Source organism: Haliaeetus leucocephalus, unplaced genomic scaffold, assembly GCF_000737465.1.
Source record: "Haliaeetus leucocephalus isolate CR32 unplaced genomic scaffold, Haliaeetus_leucocephalus-4.0 Scaffold0, whole genome shotgun sequence".
NCBI lineage: Eukaryota > Metazoa > Chordata > Aves > Accipitriformes > Accipitridae > Haliaeetus > Haliaeetus leucocephalus.
In genome coordinates, this window is record NW_010972436.1 from 24,679,745 (window position 1) to 24,698,221 (window position 18,477).

The following is an 18,477-nucleotide window of genomic DNA, read 5'->3' on the forward strand; positions in this document are numbered from 1 at the left end:
TTCAGTTGTTCATCAGAAAATATCCGCAGTTGTCCTTAGTGTTTTTCTGCAAACCTTACAGCTTTTAGAGCAATGAAGATGAATAAAAGCTGGCACGAAGAGGAAGAAGGCAGTAGTAAATAGCAATTTTGTGCTGAGAATGCAGTGGGTGGGAAGGCACCAGAGAAAAGGAAGATTAGTGAAGTACAAGAATCAAAAGCTTCTTTCCTTTTAAAGATTATTTGGTTATACAGTGGTATTGGATCTATAAATACACACTTGTTCTCCCAAATTCTCATTTGGAAAGGTAGTTTTCTACAGTCATATATTTCTAATCAATTCACATGCAGAACGGCAGCTTTATTGTATCACAAATTCAGCCTTTTTGCAATAATGTCAAGGCACATAAAAGGTGTATGAAATCCCTTTGCCGAGTAAACGTAAAGATCAAATCTGAAACCGAGCCCCAACAGTATGTTAATAAAGATACACTAATACTGTACAAAGTAACTTAAGGATGACAAAGCCCAGGCCAGGTGAAGCCACCGCCCTTGGAGAAGTTCACAAGTGGTTTCAACAACCAAATCGCGCAACGTCTCTTCAGGAAACACGGATATTACAAGTGACACGCAAAAAGTTACTTCACATCACGCTGCTGCAGTGGAGGCACCAAAACTCTCCACCAACCACAGAGAAAAATACTTTGGCCCCTTTTTTGAAAGGGAGAAGAGGCTCAGAGGTGTCCGTGATACAACACCAAGTGCTCAAGTCAGCTCTGCAATTGGCACTCCTCTCCCTGAGTTAGATTCATGTCTTGTCTTTGTTAAGGCAATTTAATCTCCCAAAGTTAGTTTCCTAAGGGAAAAGTGGGGGAATGACACTGCCTGCATCATAGCTCGATGTTTATGTAGAGCGCTATTTTAGTACAATGAATTAAGAGCAGTCAGGAACACAGCGAACCGGTGACAAGCTGGCATGGATTTGTGGAAAGTTACACAAATTCAGTTACACAAGTTTTGCCTGGCCTTAACTATCCCCATTTTATAAATAGATAAAACGAGAGGGGTTAGGCAATTTGCCCAGTATCAATTAGCAAGTCCTGAACAACTTCGTGAAATCTTAATCTACTTCAACCGCTTGGCAACACAGCCTGCCGGGGACACGGCAGGCACACTGAGCGCCTCTTGGAGTACATGTTGGGATAATAATCCCAACTGGTTTTAAAACCTGAAGATATCGTGTTATAGTCCCTACAACAGAAATATCCCACACACGGAAGGATGTGTGCCTTTCAACCTTCAGTAGACCCTTGCTTCTTCAGATTCAATCACGGAGGAGTGGGTGACAGCATTATTTAATATCCCAGTGGATAAAATCAGGGAAAAAAGATTTAGTGTGCACCCAGTCTCAGTAGGATGCTAATATTATGCCATGGTTGGAGAATGGTTCATACCGAGCAAGTCTCGTGCACCCTGGGGAGAGTTTCCCCTCAACCTCTCCCACCCCTTCCCAGCCTATCAAGACTCTCACTTCATTTCACAATAATTTATAGGGCCTGCACAGTTAAATAAACTGAAGAATATTAAGCCTTGCTTACTGTGAGAAGTCTCCTGGTTTATGCAGCAATATTGGTGCTGATGCAGTTTATATTGACAAAGAATGTTTTTATGCATGCAGCTCTCAGACTCCAGGGAGCCAATAAATGCTAGGGCAAAGAGGTTTTATGCTCTGATTAAAAAAAAAAAAAATTACAGTAATTGCCATGGAGAGGCTGGAACACAAAAGAACACTGCTATCTCAATTTACATTGCAACCACCGTCAGCACGGCCCAGAACAATGGTATCTGGGAAAGAGTCCTGCTCTCTCCAGAAGATAGATTAATTCAACGTGCAGGAAAACACTTCAAACTGAGAAAGCAATACTCTCTGAATTGTAACAGGCTCCGAAAACTTGGTGCCAAGCCACAAACCCAAGCCAGTGCCCTTGGGGGGTGGAAATAAATAAATAAATAAAAAGATGTTAAGACAGAAGCAAATAGCCTCAGTTTAGGTCTCCCTGGTCAGCTGGATCTGTTAAAGGCAATTTTATGCCTTGGTTCAGTGGATGCACGTTTTGAAAGCAAAAGGAGCTACGTAGTTAAAAATAGACAGAGCCGTGAGTAAAAATACCAAGGCCCAGGACTTGGGGAAGAGTTTGAAGCTGAGAGTTTGTACAGGCCTTTAGAGGAATTTTTAGAATTCCTACTTCCAGCAAATGCCCCTGAGCTCACAGATTTCTCCTCCTTCGTTTTACCTGTGCCCACCTCAGCTCGCAGTGCTCCCACAGCGGCTTTCACGTCTGATGCACAGCCACCGATTCAGAGTTACAAACAGAACGTGAGAAACATCGGACACACATTCATCAAGTTGCTTTTTCTGTTCAGCCTTAACAGAATTGTACAGCCCAAATTAACAAAAGAGGCTTTAGTTTTCACTGCTTAGAACTTATAATCCTGCAGCAAAACTACTACCATGAATTCCATACACTGAAAGTTTCCCAAGGGATTAAATTCACTGACATGTTGTGAAGGTATAGCCTGGCAGTGGGGTTTCCTCCACTACAGGGTTGAGCATTTTTTTCTAATCCTTGAAAGCAGCTTTGTTTTTTTTCCTCAAAGGATTTCCAGTTTGAGATTTACATTCCTCACATTTGCATTTAAGATTTATATTTCTTCTGAGACAAGAAACATGAATTGTGTCAAGTAGTAGGAAACACACAGGAACACAAGGTTGCAAAAGCCAAATATTGAATAAGGCCTTCTTAAACAGCTGTTCACAGGCAGTTTTGACAGAGGGATGACAAAAGAGAAAGGAGTTATTACAAAAGAATTGAACTCATTCTTTCCTGCTACATTATTTGCATTTTTTTTATGTACACCAAACCAGCACCTTCAAGGGAGGTGCCCCATTCACCCTCAGGCTTCATTCCACAGCTGATCAATCTTTTTTTTTTTCCTCATGGCATCACTTTGCAGCGAAACTTAAACACATTTGTTTCATGGGAACGCAGTGATGTCATCCAGCTGATAATTGAAGCACTTAATGATCAACAGAATTATCCAAAATATGCATTAATATTATTGTCAAAGCCAAGTGCTTTGATCTCTCTGAAACAAAACTCACTTTATTGGGATTGGTCTGCTTCCAGCATTTTTTCCTCCTCAAAAAATTTACAAGAAATTCTGCTATTTCATCCTGGGTCAGGAGGAAAGGAAGCTGAAGTGTCAGAAATTCCCACAGAAACAGAATCTCATGTTATGACCAGGTCAGGCTCTTCTCTAGTATTCAGTCATTTATTTTTGTTTCTTTCAAGTCATCGGCTGCCTTTGCAGAAATGAAAAGTGCTTCCTGCCACAGTGGGGAACTTGCTGACCTTGGTTGAGTTTAGTCGCTCTGCTGCATCTCATGAAAGGTTACAGCGTTAGTCATTTTGCACGTTCAGAGAAAAAATTTGTAAAGAGGGAACTTTGCACATCTCGCAATGTTGCTTTCGCAGGATATGCAGAGAGGTGGATTTCATCATTTAGATATTGCACATACAAACCACTAGTAGACATTTCAGTCCAGAGGAACATGTACAAATCACAGACAAAATAAATCCTCTGAAATTCATACAAGTAAGACTAGTCAACTTCAAAACTACTTATCAACTAAAAATTACCCAGCAGAAAAAAAAAATATATGTGAATGGGTACCTATTACCAGTGAGCCGTAATAAAAAAAAGCCAAGACCTGGCACTCTTGTGGAGAAGAAACACAAGTAGTCTTCTGCTAGCCTGGCAGAAACACTTGAAATAACACTGCATTGCTCTAATGCAATGGCTATTTGCAGCCTCTCCCAGCACCCAGTCTAAAGCTCCATACAATGATAAATCCAAAGTGTTACATCTTGGCCCCACTATGGAAAAAACTGTAGGATTTTACTGTATAAAGTTTGGTCTTTTGAGCATTTTAGAAGCCACTCCCTACCTTCCATCAGCTGCTGCATGGGATGAATTATTTACACCTCATGAGAAATATAACAGCAGTCATTAAGAGCACTAGGAGACTTAAAAGCAAAAACAAAGCAACTTCAGGTTTTAGACAGAAGTCCTGTATTTTAGGTGTTATGTCCTGCAAAAGGGTTTATTGCCTTCTGCAGAGGGAGAAGAGCTACCTATAAAAAAAACATGCATTGCAACGCATTCTGCCTCCTGGTGGAAAATCTACACCTTCCATTCTAAGATGCAAATCCAGGCATAGATATACCAAAACAGTCCATATCTCTCAGCACTACACAATGCAACACCCACTTCTGCCTGACATAACAGTCATTGCCACAGGGTTTTGTCCCTTAACCCCCAGCACACTGGCTTGTCCCACTGCTGTGCCTCCACCATCAGGACAGGGCACTAAAAAAAAAGAGACCTTATCACAAACAGATATGGCTCTTTCCAATATGGGACTGAAAAAGTTAAACATGTACAAGGATGTTTTTTTTAAAGATGGCAGGACCAGACGTGAGCTCTGCCCTCCAGCTAGAGGTGGCACAAGGACTGGGAAGGCACCACAAGATTCATGGGAAGAGCACAGTCCTGGGAGAAAGGACAGTCGGAAAGGAATTGCACTCAGGATAGGAAAAAGGGGACACTGGGAAGAGGAAAAACAAGCCCCAGGTTCTAAATGTACTCTCCAAAGATCTTGCCTTACTTAATAGTCTACAATAATAATAATTCTTCATTTCTGGAAAGAATAGCAAAGTCTGTAGGAACATGTATGAAATAAAAGACTAGAAGAGTAGTACTGGGGGGGGACGGGACCAACAAACCACACAACGCCCTTTTCCACAGACATACGATCCATCCACACAAAGGACTGTTTCTAACATACCTATGTTGAAGCAGCTCGTGACAGCAGTGACTACAACAGACATTTTCTCCAGACACATCTGTATTAGCTAAAGCAAATGCCTTTAACAGTTTTCCCTACCCCGTCCCTCAGCTTGCACAACTGCTTCCAAGACTTTCAGTTCATCCCAGTTTGGGCTGGGTTAGGGCAGTCAGTTAAACATGCACTCTGCCACTCATTCAACTGAAGCGGACTAGGGAGCATCCACATGAGCAGTTTGACCAGCAGATCTTTGGTTAGGGCAAAGTTGCAAGTGACTTTTACCACCAGACATACCAGTTTCCTTCCGATGAATCTATTCACTGATCACCACAGTCCTTTTGAAAACCACCTTACACATCGGTGATAAATCAGTGAGGTCTGTGCAGTCCACTTCCAAGCCTATGAACTTGCTGTTTTAAAAAACTGACTAGCTTATGCCAAGAATTATCTGTTCTACTGATTCTGAGGATTTAACAGTCAAAGGATTTATTCATGCTGACTGCCATAATTCCAAAGAACAGTAATTTAAGATAACAAGATGTAATAAACTCTGGGTTGGGAGGTTTTTTTGTTTTGGTTTGTGGTTTGTTTATTGTTGGTTTTTTTGGTGGTGTTGGTTTTAGTTTGTTTGTTTTAAGAACTGTGGGGCTTTTGAAGCTAACATTTTTATGTAGGCTTGTTCTTGATCATTAAACTGTCTCCTTGGATACACAGTTACACCTAAAGTTTATTCAAAGCTACCAGGAAAGTTACCTGCAATTTGCACTGAGCCATCTTCTCCAAGAAGAATATTTCCTGCTTTCACATCCCTGCAGAAAGATAAAGCAACAGTAAGTGGAAGTCATTAAATCTTTCCTTCAACCAACAAAAATACATTATAAGGTTATTATTTCTTGTATTTCATTTCTGGCATTAGCACCTCCTGCTTCCAATCATGCAGAAACAGTAGGGACTTAACAGCAATTGTAACTTGAGTAGACAGACAGTAAGTGTTATTTGTATGATTTATAGCTGGTAGCATTTTAAGTACTATACACAGAAAAAAAAACCCTCAAAAACTTATCAGAACATACCCTCAAAAATACAAGGAAAGTGGTTTGTCCCAGGTTCTTAAATTAGCTAAAAATGTGAAAACAGCACCTAGCACTGGTCTCATACTTATGTACCCTTTGGGCAGAGGTGGGGGGCGGGGGGGGAGACCTGCAGAGACAGTGAGTTGATCTAGTCTCACTACCACTGAATGCATCCTATTTTTCCCCAGCCCCATGTCTTGGTACTCTCCAGCCCTGGAGAAGTTCACATACTTCCTCAGGAAGTCAGTTTAGCCCCATACACTGGTGAAAATCCAGACAGAAGAAAAACATTGTTTGCTTGTGGCTTAGTGAACTGAACCACATTACCAAGGGTCAGGTGAGCAGAGCTGGTACAACAGAGATGGTGAGAATGGGAAAATAAGGCCACTCAACTGTCCTGAGAAGTCTCAACTTTAGTAAAAAAAGTCTCCCTTTTTTTTTTTTCAGCCAAAGTCCACAAACACACAAGAACATCCAGCATGAAAGTTATTGTACTGTCCCCTTTCTACCCCCAAAAAAGCCCCGGTTTGTTAGGTTAACAGCAACACTTCTCCATCGTCAAGGGGAACGCTACTTTCACTCCAAATATGCTTTGAAGTTTTACAGCTTATTTCCACAGGCTGCTCCCCATGCAAAGCCAAGAGAAGCACCTTTGTAGCTGACACCCACATTCATCAGCATGGCTGCTAAGCTTGCACTGGCTAGGAAACCATGCAGACCCAGAGCACATGCAGGTGCTGCCTCAAGAAAGGCTGCAAGCAAAGCAGCTGCCTGGGGAATGGATGCCAGTGAATAGATACCAATTCACAATGCACCTCAGCTTAACGGCAACTACCTGCATGGAAAAGAAAAAAAGAAGAAAAAAAAACACCACCAAAACAAGCAGACTCTCCCTCCACTGCCTTCTGCAAATATTCCAAATCCTTTCACACACACACAAAAAAAAAAGGTCAAAAGCTATTTTTTCTCACCTCCCTCGTGCATCATGAGAACAGAACTGGCATGATGGCCTGGCCAAAGAGCCCTGGTCAAGCCCTGGAAATCTCCTCCTTCCTGGCTTTGCTCTTCTGAAGAAGAGTCTGGGCCACTGCCAGTTCCAGGCCAGGATAATTTTAAACACATGCTCTCCAGTATTAGCATTTGTTAGATTCTTCTCAATACCCAGTCTAGGACATTGGCATGGCAAGGCTTTCCCCCAGCATATAGCAGAACAAAAGTGAACAAAGACTGTCGATAAGACAGTCCCACTAAAGATTACTTTAACAGCAAACCCTGGCTGACAGCAGCCTTTAGCCTTCAAGAAAGTATTTCAAGTCCTGCCAAGTATATACCTCCTGCTGGCAGTGACCACCTTGGAGCCTAATCCCTGTTTAAAGCAGAAGTGTAAGAACAAGTACAGGAAAATACTAATTTGCCTTAATGATCAAGAATACTTGGATAGATCTATATGGAAACACCAAAGTTGTATGGCGAGATAGCCTTGAGAAGCTGACTTAATAGCAGAATAGGATTCAAAGCAGTAAGGAGCTCTGACCATGATGCCGGAATAAGTAGACAAACGTAAAACAATTGCTGCCAGTCAGCTCCAGTCCTGCTCATTTTACATTGACCAAATACGTGAACATCGGTTTAGGGGCAAGTTAGCTTTCCCTCCAAGAAGCATTATTCTGTTTGCATCCTGCAATTAACAGCTACAGCTGTTGCAGACAAGAAAGCATCAGCACTGCAGTAGATGGAGACTCTTAAGTAGACAGAGGGACCTGAAGGGATTAAATACAACATTAAGCACATAGCTACGCTACCACCGCTTAGCATCCATTGGCCAAATCTAACACAACTGGAGCTGTAGAGAGTTAATCGCCACCAGGGATACAAACCTGGCTAACCCCTGCACACCCACAAAGCATTCACAGTCCATAACAACAAGGGAGTGGAAAAGCTCCTTGCCAATATTTAGGTAGAATATGCCTTTAGGATCCAACCCCATGACCATGTGGAGCCATGAGAGCACAGCACCCAGGTCTGCTGCTTCCTAGGTAAGGAGCTGGCTCACATGGTGTGAAATGTGCTTGGCACAGGCACAGCCATCTCCCGGAATCCCCCCTCACACTAGCACTAATTCAGAGGGAACAGAGGGTGTTCAGGAAACTCTCCAATCCTACTGGAAATGTTTATCCAGACAGTCGGTTCTCCTGCGACAGCCAGGACGCACGAGGCCCTTTCAAAGCTGCCTGCCAGTTCCAGGTTATGGGGAAAGGAATAGCATGCACCAAGGTTGCTGCTGAAGTTATTGTTCCTCTTACTGAAGACGGATGCAAGTAACAGCAATTTCCTCTTCCATCTGTATTCCAAGGAAGCCCAGGATGCTGGCGGTTGCCCCAGTAAGCTGGGCCATGCAGTATTGTACAGCCTTTCCAAACTTCCCCTGCCGGCACAACGGCGTGTGCAGCTCACCGAGCCCCCTTCAGCAGTGAAGGAAGTGCCAGGGAAGTTTTTAAGCAGAACTAAGGATGAAGTCTCAATCATCATGCATTTCAGAGTCCAGAAAAACTCAGGCAGGTTTCATTGATGCAGCAACAGCGGCCAGAAAGCAGCACGCATTCAATACCACCAGAGAATCCTCCCGTAACAGAGCAAGCTGGACAAACTTGGAGTGCAGAAAGCAGTAAAACAAGCACTCAGATTGAATCCCATAGAAAAAAAGAGCCAAAGGACTCCAGTCCCTTAAACCCCTCCAATGCAGAGGCTTGTTTTCTTTTTAACTTCAGCTTGGATTAATTAAAATTTACGTATTTTCTCATTGGAAACAAAAGTCTGTAAATATGGTGCTTCAAGTTGGTTCAAAAAATTAAAACAAGTCGTTGCTACAATAAGAAATCCAGGAGGCCAACAACAGCCACTGCCAAATATCCAAGTCAAACTGCAGAATTAAATCACCACTTGATGTGGCATTTCCTCCCAGTGACCAACCCTCTGAAAAGGCCATTACTCACCCCAGCCTGGTACACTCCACCCCAGAGCAGCAAAATGGATAGGCAGCAAGCTGTCTGGGGACACTGACTCTGTTTAGGAGTTACTGTACCAGAGAGGCAACTTCCAGCTTTCCCATTCCTCACCCCAGTGTATTGGCATCGCATCACCCACAGCAACAGCTCCAGGTGAACACTGAGCAGCAATAACACTGGGTGAACACAGATCCCTTCCTTTAGCATATGCTGGTGTCAGCAGTAGTATCTTCAAATTAGGTCCTCCTTTAAAACCATCTTTAGGATTAATTAATTGCATTTAAAGCAATGGGGTGGGGGAGAGAAGAACAGTGCTTTCCTGTTTATTCTCATCAGGAGATGCTTATAAACTTGCAAGCTGAATGGCAAAAAGTTTATTACTCCAGGATATAGCTATTGCCAAGTCTAACAATTTGAAGGTACTTCCTATTAATGTGGTAAAAACCATATCCTGGGCTGATACACTCGCAATAAATGGTGTGCCTCTGGCATAATTACTACACTGGAAACAGGAAGCAGCTTTAGGCTGTAGCGTAAACAGCAATTATATCACATTTAAAATGAAGTTACAGAAGGCTGGAGTAAACTCTTTCTTGCCAGTAGCTTAACAAATGCTATCGTAGTTCTGGACATTGCTGCTCTGTAGCTGTCACCTTCCTCTCTTCTAAAGCCTCCAAAAGCCCTTCCGCAAAATAACAATTATGTTTTTATTTACCTCGTACTTCACAACCAGAGTGGGAAGAGGGGTTTGGAATGGCTCCAGTACAAAGCTGGATTCTCCACATCAGCCTTGAAAGGTTTCGCAGCATGGCAGAAATCCCTCCTCATCTGCATTTCAAACTGGTTTAGCTTCCCAGTGCGATCAAACACTAATGTACCAGTTACATCACATTAATGCCTCGAGGTTAGGGCTGGGCCATAGGCATTAGAAGCTATATAACCAAAACTGATCACGATCTAACAAAATTACAATCAAGCATCCAGCTACAGGAGACCTGGGAGCACAGGAAGGCAATAAGATGATGCTCCCCAGTTTTGAGTGCAGTGTTCCCACACCTCCCCACTATTAATTTTTCAATGGGGCAGGTGGGAAACTACAGGAACTGTATCTTAATGGCTTGTTCCCACTACAAAAAGCCTACACAAGTCCTTAAAATCCTGCTAAATTTATCAGATTTACCTTACCCATAGCCCTCAATCCTTGGCACTACCATATAATGGCTGTTGTTGCAGTGACAACACTAAGGGAAAAAGAAAGACTTGCTGGTCCATAATGGAAAGCAGCGTTATCAATAACCAGCTGCAACTTTGCAATCCTGGCATATGCAATAAAACTTCATATTACAGACTTAAAAGAACTAGTGTTTGCAAGAACCAATGAAGCATGTTAAGTTACTGCTTTTTAACAAGCCTCTTAATATTGTTTGGAAATCAAAAAGGATTCACTTGGCTTGTGTTCAAAAGTCTACATTGGGGGCAATAGCTAGGACAATTTGTTAAGGGCACTGCAACCACAATAAAAGTGACCTGAGCAAAGAGTGGCATCCCAGGACTTCTGTAGCCTAGCACTGAGAAGAAAACTGTCACATGAAGGCGGAAATAGAAGATAAGCCCTGTTTATTGTGCCTTTGCTTCTAACCTGCTCATATGTGCCTTTAGGATGCAATGCTGGCTGTCAGCACAGCCATGAGTCATCTGCCCATTAGATGCAATTTACATCAACTATAACAATAAATTTTCATGGACTGAACTCTACAGTGCGTAATCTGGCATGAAGAAAGAGTGGTTGGTCCTGCCAAGTTCCATTTAAAAAAAAGAGAAGGTGCAAGATACAAGAATTACTATTTTCTGTTAATGGTAATGAATAACTCAAAATATTTATACTGAATGCAACCAACTGCTGGAGTTGACATTGTTCCTAGTAATTTGCAAAGTACTTCCAGGACAATATCTCTACCTACAGTTAAATATGAAGCAATTTGTGACATTATACACCAAATGAGCCCTATTCTCTCTACTATCAAACATTACTCTCCCTTCAACGATATGCTGTTACCTATGTCACCTCTTCCCTTTGCCTTATAAGCCAAGATACAAAAAGCTGGTTATATTCAAGAGCTTTAAGATTTGAGACAGAGCTGCAAAATAGAAACTAAGCTTGGAGAGCGCAAGCAGAGTAGTATTTTTACACCCTCAAATGTCAGCACGTTCGGTACAACATAGGAGAAGGTATTCAAGACAACTGTATTAGAAGTGCTGTACATTAGCATGCTCCCTGTTCCTGCTCAGAAAAGCTGTGTGTACTAACATTTTCATGCCACCGGGTTGAGCCTTAAGTCCCAAACTCCTGGGTGAGATGCAATTACTGTTTGTTACAGTGCTGTACTTAACTCTGCAGAGCTGGACCCGGGAACATCTCCTAAAGCTTGAAGGTCTTCCAATGGCAGAGAGCTGGCAAAGCAGCTTCCATACCCCACTCTCCAGCCTCCCTGCTGAGGCAGGCATAAGCAATGGGAAGAGAGAGCCAAGTCCACAGCTTGCTTCATCCCTGCTCATCCACAGCCCTCTCAGCAGGCCCTTGCGGCCACTGGCAGCCAGGACCAGCAGCGGCAGCCAGGCTGCTATAAATTACAGTGGGGGACCAGCCCAGCGACACGCTTTATTGCTCAGGATCATGGAAGCACAGCGACTGCTTCTACCCTCCTCTGAGCTGCTCTGCCAGCTGCTGGGCCATGGTGAAAGATGAGGGCCTCAACGCAGGAGCTAAATGCCAGCAGCACAAGGCAACTCATGATTTACTCCGAGTCTCATAAACAGTAGATGCATTTTTAAAGCCCCAGCTTCATTGGGGATAGGTAGGTAGGAATATTTAAGGGCTTTTTAACTCTCATTTTAATGTCTGGAGAAGGTTAGACGAATAATCCAGTGTTATCAGGAATTTTAAAAAGTTCTTTTTGATTCTTCTAAGCAGCATGAAGCAAGGCTTTGAAAGGCAGAAGCGACTGACAGACTGGCTTTGCAAACAGAGGGGTGTGTAGGCAAAGCCTACTGGAAAGGATTGTCAGCTTCCAACAAGACAAGCTATACAAGTACATCGAGTACTTGTTTTCTCCATGCCCTACCCTTAACTTCCAGGCAGATCACACTCAGCGCAGTGAAGAGACCTCTTGGGAGAGATAACTGCATCCAGTCTCCTGGCATAGGCAAACAGAAACCCCAGTAAGGGCTACATGAGAAATGAATCTCCATTGTACTTTATTTTAGCTAACACATAAAACACGTTTCAGAGGATCCACGATGCACTTGCTAGGTACAATTCCTCCTGATCGTTTGCCCTCCAACACTGCAGAAGTAGACTGCTGTTTTAAGTAGAGGGTTTGGGGCCCAAAAAACCATGACTCAGAAATTTGATTCATTTTAGTTTAAGTCGCTATGTCAGCTCAGACAAGGGAGGGCGCACCAAAGAAAGCTCCAGGACATCCTCCCAAAATTCACTCTGTCATCTTAGTTATCTGAATAGCTCCAGGGGCTGGTAAGATGCTGAGGCAGTGAAGAAAGAGTTGCAGACCTTAGGCTAACTTGGTGCGAGTCTCTGACATGAAGACAGACAGCAAGCAGTGTGTCACATCACTTACTGCATTCCTGTCTGTCACACAGTCGCTGTTATCACAGCGCCTACAACTTTCCTTTATCTCAGCAAATTATGTCCAGCTTACGCTTTTTGTTCCTGTGCCAACTTCGTCTTTGATGGTTTCGTGCTCTCATTAATTCCTTCTCTTCCCACGTGTTTACAAGCCTAACGATGGTTAAAGGGAGGCATGGTTCAATGACAGATCCTGTCTGCCTTGGACTTTACCTCCCATCCAACACCATACCTCCAGCCCAGTGCTCAGGTAACCTCAGCTACGCTCCAGTGTGTGGGAAGTTGCTTCAGCTAAAACCACAACCTTAAAAAACAGTTTTCAGACAGATCAGCTCCTTCAGCCCGATAATAAAGTACTACAAACACTAGACCTAGCCCTATCTCCCAACATGGAGACTACCTAATCATACCAATCCTCATGGCCTCACTTCTTCCTCCTACGAAAGAGGCTGTTGCCTCACATATTCACCCCAATACACATCACTGTTATAATATCAGCTTATGGCAAGGTGGATTTGCCAAGCAGCTAGGGCTTCTGACAAGCTTCAGCCCTTCGACAGTCAATGCAAGAGAGAAGCTACATCTCTAATCTCATACACCACTTTTTAAAGTTTCCCCTATTCAGTCAGAACTTCATTTTTTTCTCTTGAATCCCCATTCAGGAAAGGGCCCTACCCAGCAGGCTTTAAAATCAAGTTTTCATACCATTGAACAGCAGCTAAAAATGTACTAGGATTTCTTCCACAAATTCACCTATTCAGCCCTTCCTTTTCCTGATCCTACTTCCTAAGGACTGCAGTGGAGACAAGGCACAAAGCTCCTTTAACAGCTGCTGCATGAAAAGCAACACACACAGCAAGCTCTGGAGTCACCCCTGGAGGCCCAGATATTTTTGGGAAGCCCTGACTTAGTCATTGGTAACGGACGAAAATAGTCAAGTTATAACATGGCCTTATTTCAATGTTTCATGTCAAACTATTTAACACGCAAAGAGGTGGGCATGCTTCATGTGGCAATACTAGTGATGCATGCCACCATGCTGCAGTATCTCCTGCATGCTAAAACATGTTCCTACTGTGCTCAGAAATAGGAATTTCCCCAAAACTACCACATGCAGATCACCCCAGTTTAAGTACAAGATGGATCAGGGAGCAGATGAAACAGGAAAGCCAGTGATTCACTCATCTCCCTGCCTTGACCCTGCCATGATGGAGAGATGAAAGTTCATACCAGTAAACACAACCAATTTGGATCAAATAAGGCCCCAAAACTCTGATATAGGGCAGCTCAAAAAGGTGTTAATTTCCAAGACACAATAAGCACCCCTGTTCTGGAGAAGCGGTATGTATATCTATACACACACAAGGTCCAAGGCATTCCACTACACAGCCAAGAGCCGTCCATATCTACAAAGCCACCCACAGCTCTTGCTCAGAAACATTTGCAACATGACAGAGAAGGAGAAATTCAAGACAACCAGGGCTTGCGAGAGACTTGCCAGCTCAACTTCCTTCTCCAAAATCTAGAAGATGACAGTTTTAAGCATGGCCAGCACAGGAAGAGGAAAGAAGATATCCTTATTTCATCCAGCTATTCCTATAAAATGGAGAAAGCAGTTATAAAATTCGGTATCTGTACAATGGAAACAGTCCTCCTGGCACTCGCAGTCTAACTTGGTGATGCTTTCCAGGCTGCCATGATATGATAGATTTCTCTGTGGCAGTTCCCTATTTGTTGTCCTAAATGTGTGTGGGTTTTGTCTCGCTTTTGGTTTTGGAAGTATTAAGCTTTACTTTTCAAAGTTTTATAAGAACCCTGCAAGACAGCATACAATTTGATTTAGTAAACATGCAAAAATAATTTCTGATGCAGCCTCACAAAGTTTTCAAGAGTGCTTAATATGTTACCACACGAATTTAGGAAGTGAGCTTTTTCTCATGATTTAGCATAAGGCATGAATGAAAAGACTGCAGTGGTCTGAATAAATGCTTAAGGCATCTCCACATATGCAGCTTTTAGGACCTACGAAGGCCAGAAAACCTGCTGCCTTACAACAGGGGACAATATTCAAAGCCATCTTTTTGCAGTGGGTTATTCACTTGATGCATCACAGTAGAAAGGATGAACACCAGTGATTTGAACAATTACTCTACTGCTGGAAAGATGCCGCAAGAGCCTATACTGGCTGATCTAGTCCCAGTAATCGACACCAGATAAAAGCAGCAACATGAGAAGGATGTCACAAACAGAGCGGTTGTTTGTATGTCCAAATAGCACTTGGTCTCTTCAAATTCGAAAGCTAAGAGAGTCTGTTATATTTTCACCTAATACAATTAATGCTGCAGTGAATGAAGATTATTCCCCTGGAAACACATCAAATCCAAATACTCCTGACAACTTGGCAATTGCTAGAAACCGTATTACTTGAGTGCACAACTCAGTCATGGATCACTGACCAAAACCTGTCATTGCTCTTGAACCTTTCAGAGATCACCCCGACCTCTATCTCCTGCTCTTCATGATATTTTTCCTGCTTCTCATCTCCACATAACAAAGTGGGGAGAAAAACCTAAAAACTCATCTCCTTTTTAACATGGTACCTAGTAGTTGTACCAAAAAGTTGTTTTTCCCTTGGACTAAATTGAAGTTACTTTGAGTAACTGCAGGACATCCACTGCCAAAGTCCAGAGACAGCACCTGGGTCCGAGGAGAATGTCATGGGGACGGACACCTGAATGCAACAGTCATACAGCAAGCGCTCAGCTTCAGGCATCATTCTGCAAGCTGCTACATGGACCCTTGTAACACACGGAGCCCCTGAGAATTGGAGTACTGACATTAGCCTGGAGCCACTGCAGGGCCCCCAGCACTCCTGTGCTTTCATCAGCAGTGATATTTACCATCAGAGTTTTAATTGCCAGGTTTTTAGGCTTTAGAGCAGACACTGTCTTTATCCACTTCGAGGAAAACTGTCTCCACAGGAGCTATTGTTTCTGGCTGTCTGCAGATTTGGGATTTACATCTGGTTCATATTTTCTCTCTGTAACCACTGGGAAACTTTTTTTTTTGTTAAACAATGAGTTTCTGGATGATGCAGTGGAAGAAACAGCCACCAGGAGAACATGCTGGTTTGCTAAGCCACCACAATATGCCCCAGTCCGACTGCTGCGTACAGAGTGGAGATTCATTGGTCCTTGTGCCCTTGGCGCTGCACAGCAAGGTGTTTATTTGGGGGAACAAATTGCCCAGTACCATCTAGAGCAGCATCTTTTCTTCCTTCCCACCAAGACATCCAAGACTAACATTTCTATTGTTCTGGCTACTGTTTACAAGTGAAACCTTTAAAATTTATATTAACTACCTCTAAAGGTTACTTGTGCCCATGTTGTACTACGAGGGAGAAGAGACCAAAGTACACTTCTCTTGAGTACAAAATTCCACTTCCCACAGCTGAGCAATAGCTAGCTTTCAAATTACTAGTCTCCTGTCTTAAAATCAAACTGGCAATTAGAGATGAAAGGGTCCACATCCCATTATCCATTCCTCAATCCTCCCCTACTAAACTTCAGTTCCAAAATGCACTCCCCAAAACAAGATTATAGCCCTGTGGAGAGGACGGCTGTGAAGTTCTCCTACAGTATTGCTACAGAAACAAAAAAGTACAGTATTTCAGTCATCAAAATAATCAGAGGCATACTGGAATCCAGTTTAACCACAACAGCTGCCAGCACAACTATCAATACATTAATCAGCTACATGAAAATTAAGCTTGAATCCTGTAGGACAGCTGAGTTCTGCCAAAATATATCCATCAGCTCCTTCATCTTAAATCCGAAACTCACTACTGGAGGAGCGCTCCTGCAACCCCCCCCAAGTGTTGGTGATGTGTATGTGCTCACATAGAGGCATCCTTTTTTCAGAAATTATTTTCTCTTAATATAGGCAGAAGAGGCAGACAATTAAACTTTAATCCTGTGTCAAAACCATCCTAAGGTCCAAAAAAATAAGCTAATATATGTAGCATAAAAACACAGCAAGAATATTGCTGCCAGGGTGTCTTCAAAGCAACATTCAAACAGCTGCCACAGCACCCTGCTGCCCCACACTTAGAAAACTGATTTTGAAAAGACACCAAAAAACCCCCGAAACATTCTGTATGGGGGCACAAGCTGATCTAACTCGGCATATCAAACATGCTATTGCACCTCCCACCCCCTAAGTAGAGCAGCAAACAAATTAACAGCTGGATCACTGCCACACCAATATTTCAAGTGCACACAACCCTAAACCACTTCCTAAGCTTTTTTGTTTTTACAAAAAAGCATACAAGTATCACATTTATTATCCTGCAATAGGAGAATCTGATTATATTTGAGCAGCATATCATTTCACCTGGACTAACTGAAATATTCAGTTACACAACAGTTAATCATGAACAGAAGATAAGCTCAGAGATAAAAATAGGGAGAAAGACAGAGAGACCTTGTAACAGTTAATCAGCATGATTCATTTGTCAGACTGCCATAAAGAGCACCACCTGAAAAAGCCTTGAACTTCCCTCCAACAAGTCTTTTTAAGCAATAAAACCCCTTGGGTTGGTTTTGCTTTAGTTTTATTTTCAAGTCATTCATCAAACTCCTGCTAATCCCCAAATACACAGAGAAATCAGAGTCCAAATGGGAAAGAGGTGCAACATACCCTTTGTGTCACCCAGACAAGATTAGCCCAGGAGCAACCCCTCGCAGCATGTCAGTCTTGCTTGACTTCCATAAAAAAAAAGTGTCCGAGCAGATTCCTGCAGGACAGCTTCATCCGAAGGTTTCTGAGTCTGGCCCTCTGTCCTCAGCACACTGGCTGGTGCCCAGGTATTTAACTCACTTAACATGAGCCGGATCACTAGGATTTCAAATTGTCATTGGGATCACCATGCTACACAGAAAACCACAATGGGGACAGTGGCAGCTGCCACAGGAGAGACAGCCAGGGACAGGCACACGGCAATGAAGGCAGAGAGCTGCCAACTCTGAGATACAGGAGGCAGCGGTGATTTTGGAGGAGGACAGAAATCATCTGTAATCATTACCTTGGTATAGAGCGTTTCATGAAAATAAAACTGATTCTGCCTTCTCCTTTGTCTTTTCCATAAGGCCTCAGACTCTGTCCCCAACAGCCCTTGCAAGACAAATGCAAAAAATATCACTTTGGACATTGCAGAAGACCTAAGCATTTGTGGCTGAACAATGGCATCTATTCAAGTCTCAGCCTTGCTCTGGCTGTTAATTAGGAAAGTAAACAAAAAAAATTTATAATTAAGCCTCCACTAGATATTTGGCTTTCTAATCTCCTCTAGAGAATACTGTCAAGCTACTCTCCTGTCCAAAGCAGGGATTTACACTTCCACACGAAGCCAGCTCCCCAAACCTTAATTGGAAGTGGCATTAAGTTCAAGGCAGGCTTACGCAGAGTAAGATTCAGCAGCAGCAGAATTTCATTAAGCCAGTCTTCCACATGTTACCTTAATTTACCCATTTAAGATGATGCATAATTTAAAAGTATCGAGCAGTTCCACTGTCAGACATATATTCTCTGAACTCACTGATGACTTACAGCAGTAGCAAGCTGTCTCTGCTTCAGGTCAACAGCACCCACAAAATTACATCTGGGTCCAGATATTCATCCTTCAGGCTTTGCCATCAGCCTGGTTGTCCAACTTCAGATGTGCTAATTACATTCATTCACCCATACTGTGTCTCCAACTTCACTGTTTTCTCCTAGGTGTAATACAAATGGAGTTGGGATATTTTCTGTAACCAGCTGAACACTTTGCTCTGCTGGATTGCTGCTTGCTTTGGGTTGGCTGTTCCAGGTC

General features: G+C 42.9%; 1 protein-coding gene across 1 annotated transcript in view; it reads right to left on the bottom strand.

The window, feature by feature from the left end:
- OXSR1 (oxidative stress responsive 1) overlaps positions 1–18,477 on the bottom strand; it is a 97,301-nt gene that overhangs the window by 29,575 nt on the left and 49,249 nt on the right. Inside the window, exon 7 of the mRNA XM_010563176.1 lies at positions 5,641–5,696. Coding sequence (XP_010561478.1) covers positions 5,641–5,696 — 56 coding nt within the window. The remainder of the gene's footprint in view (positions 1–5,640; positions 5,697–18,477) is intronic.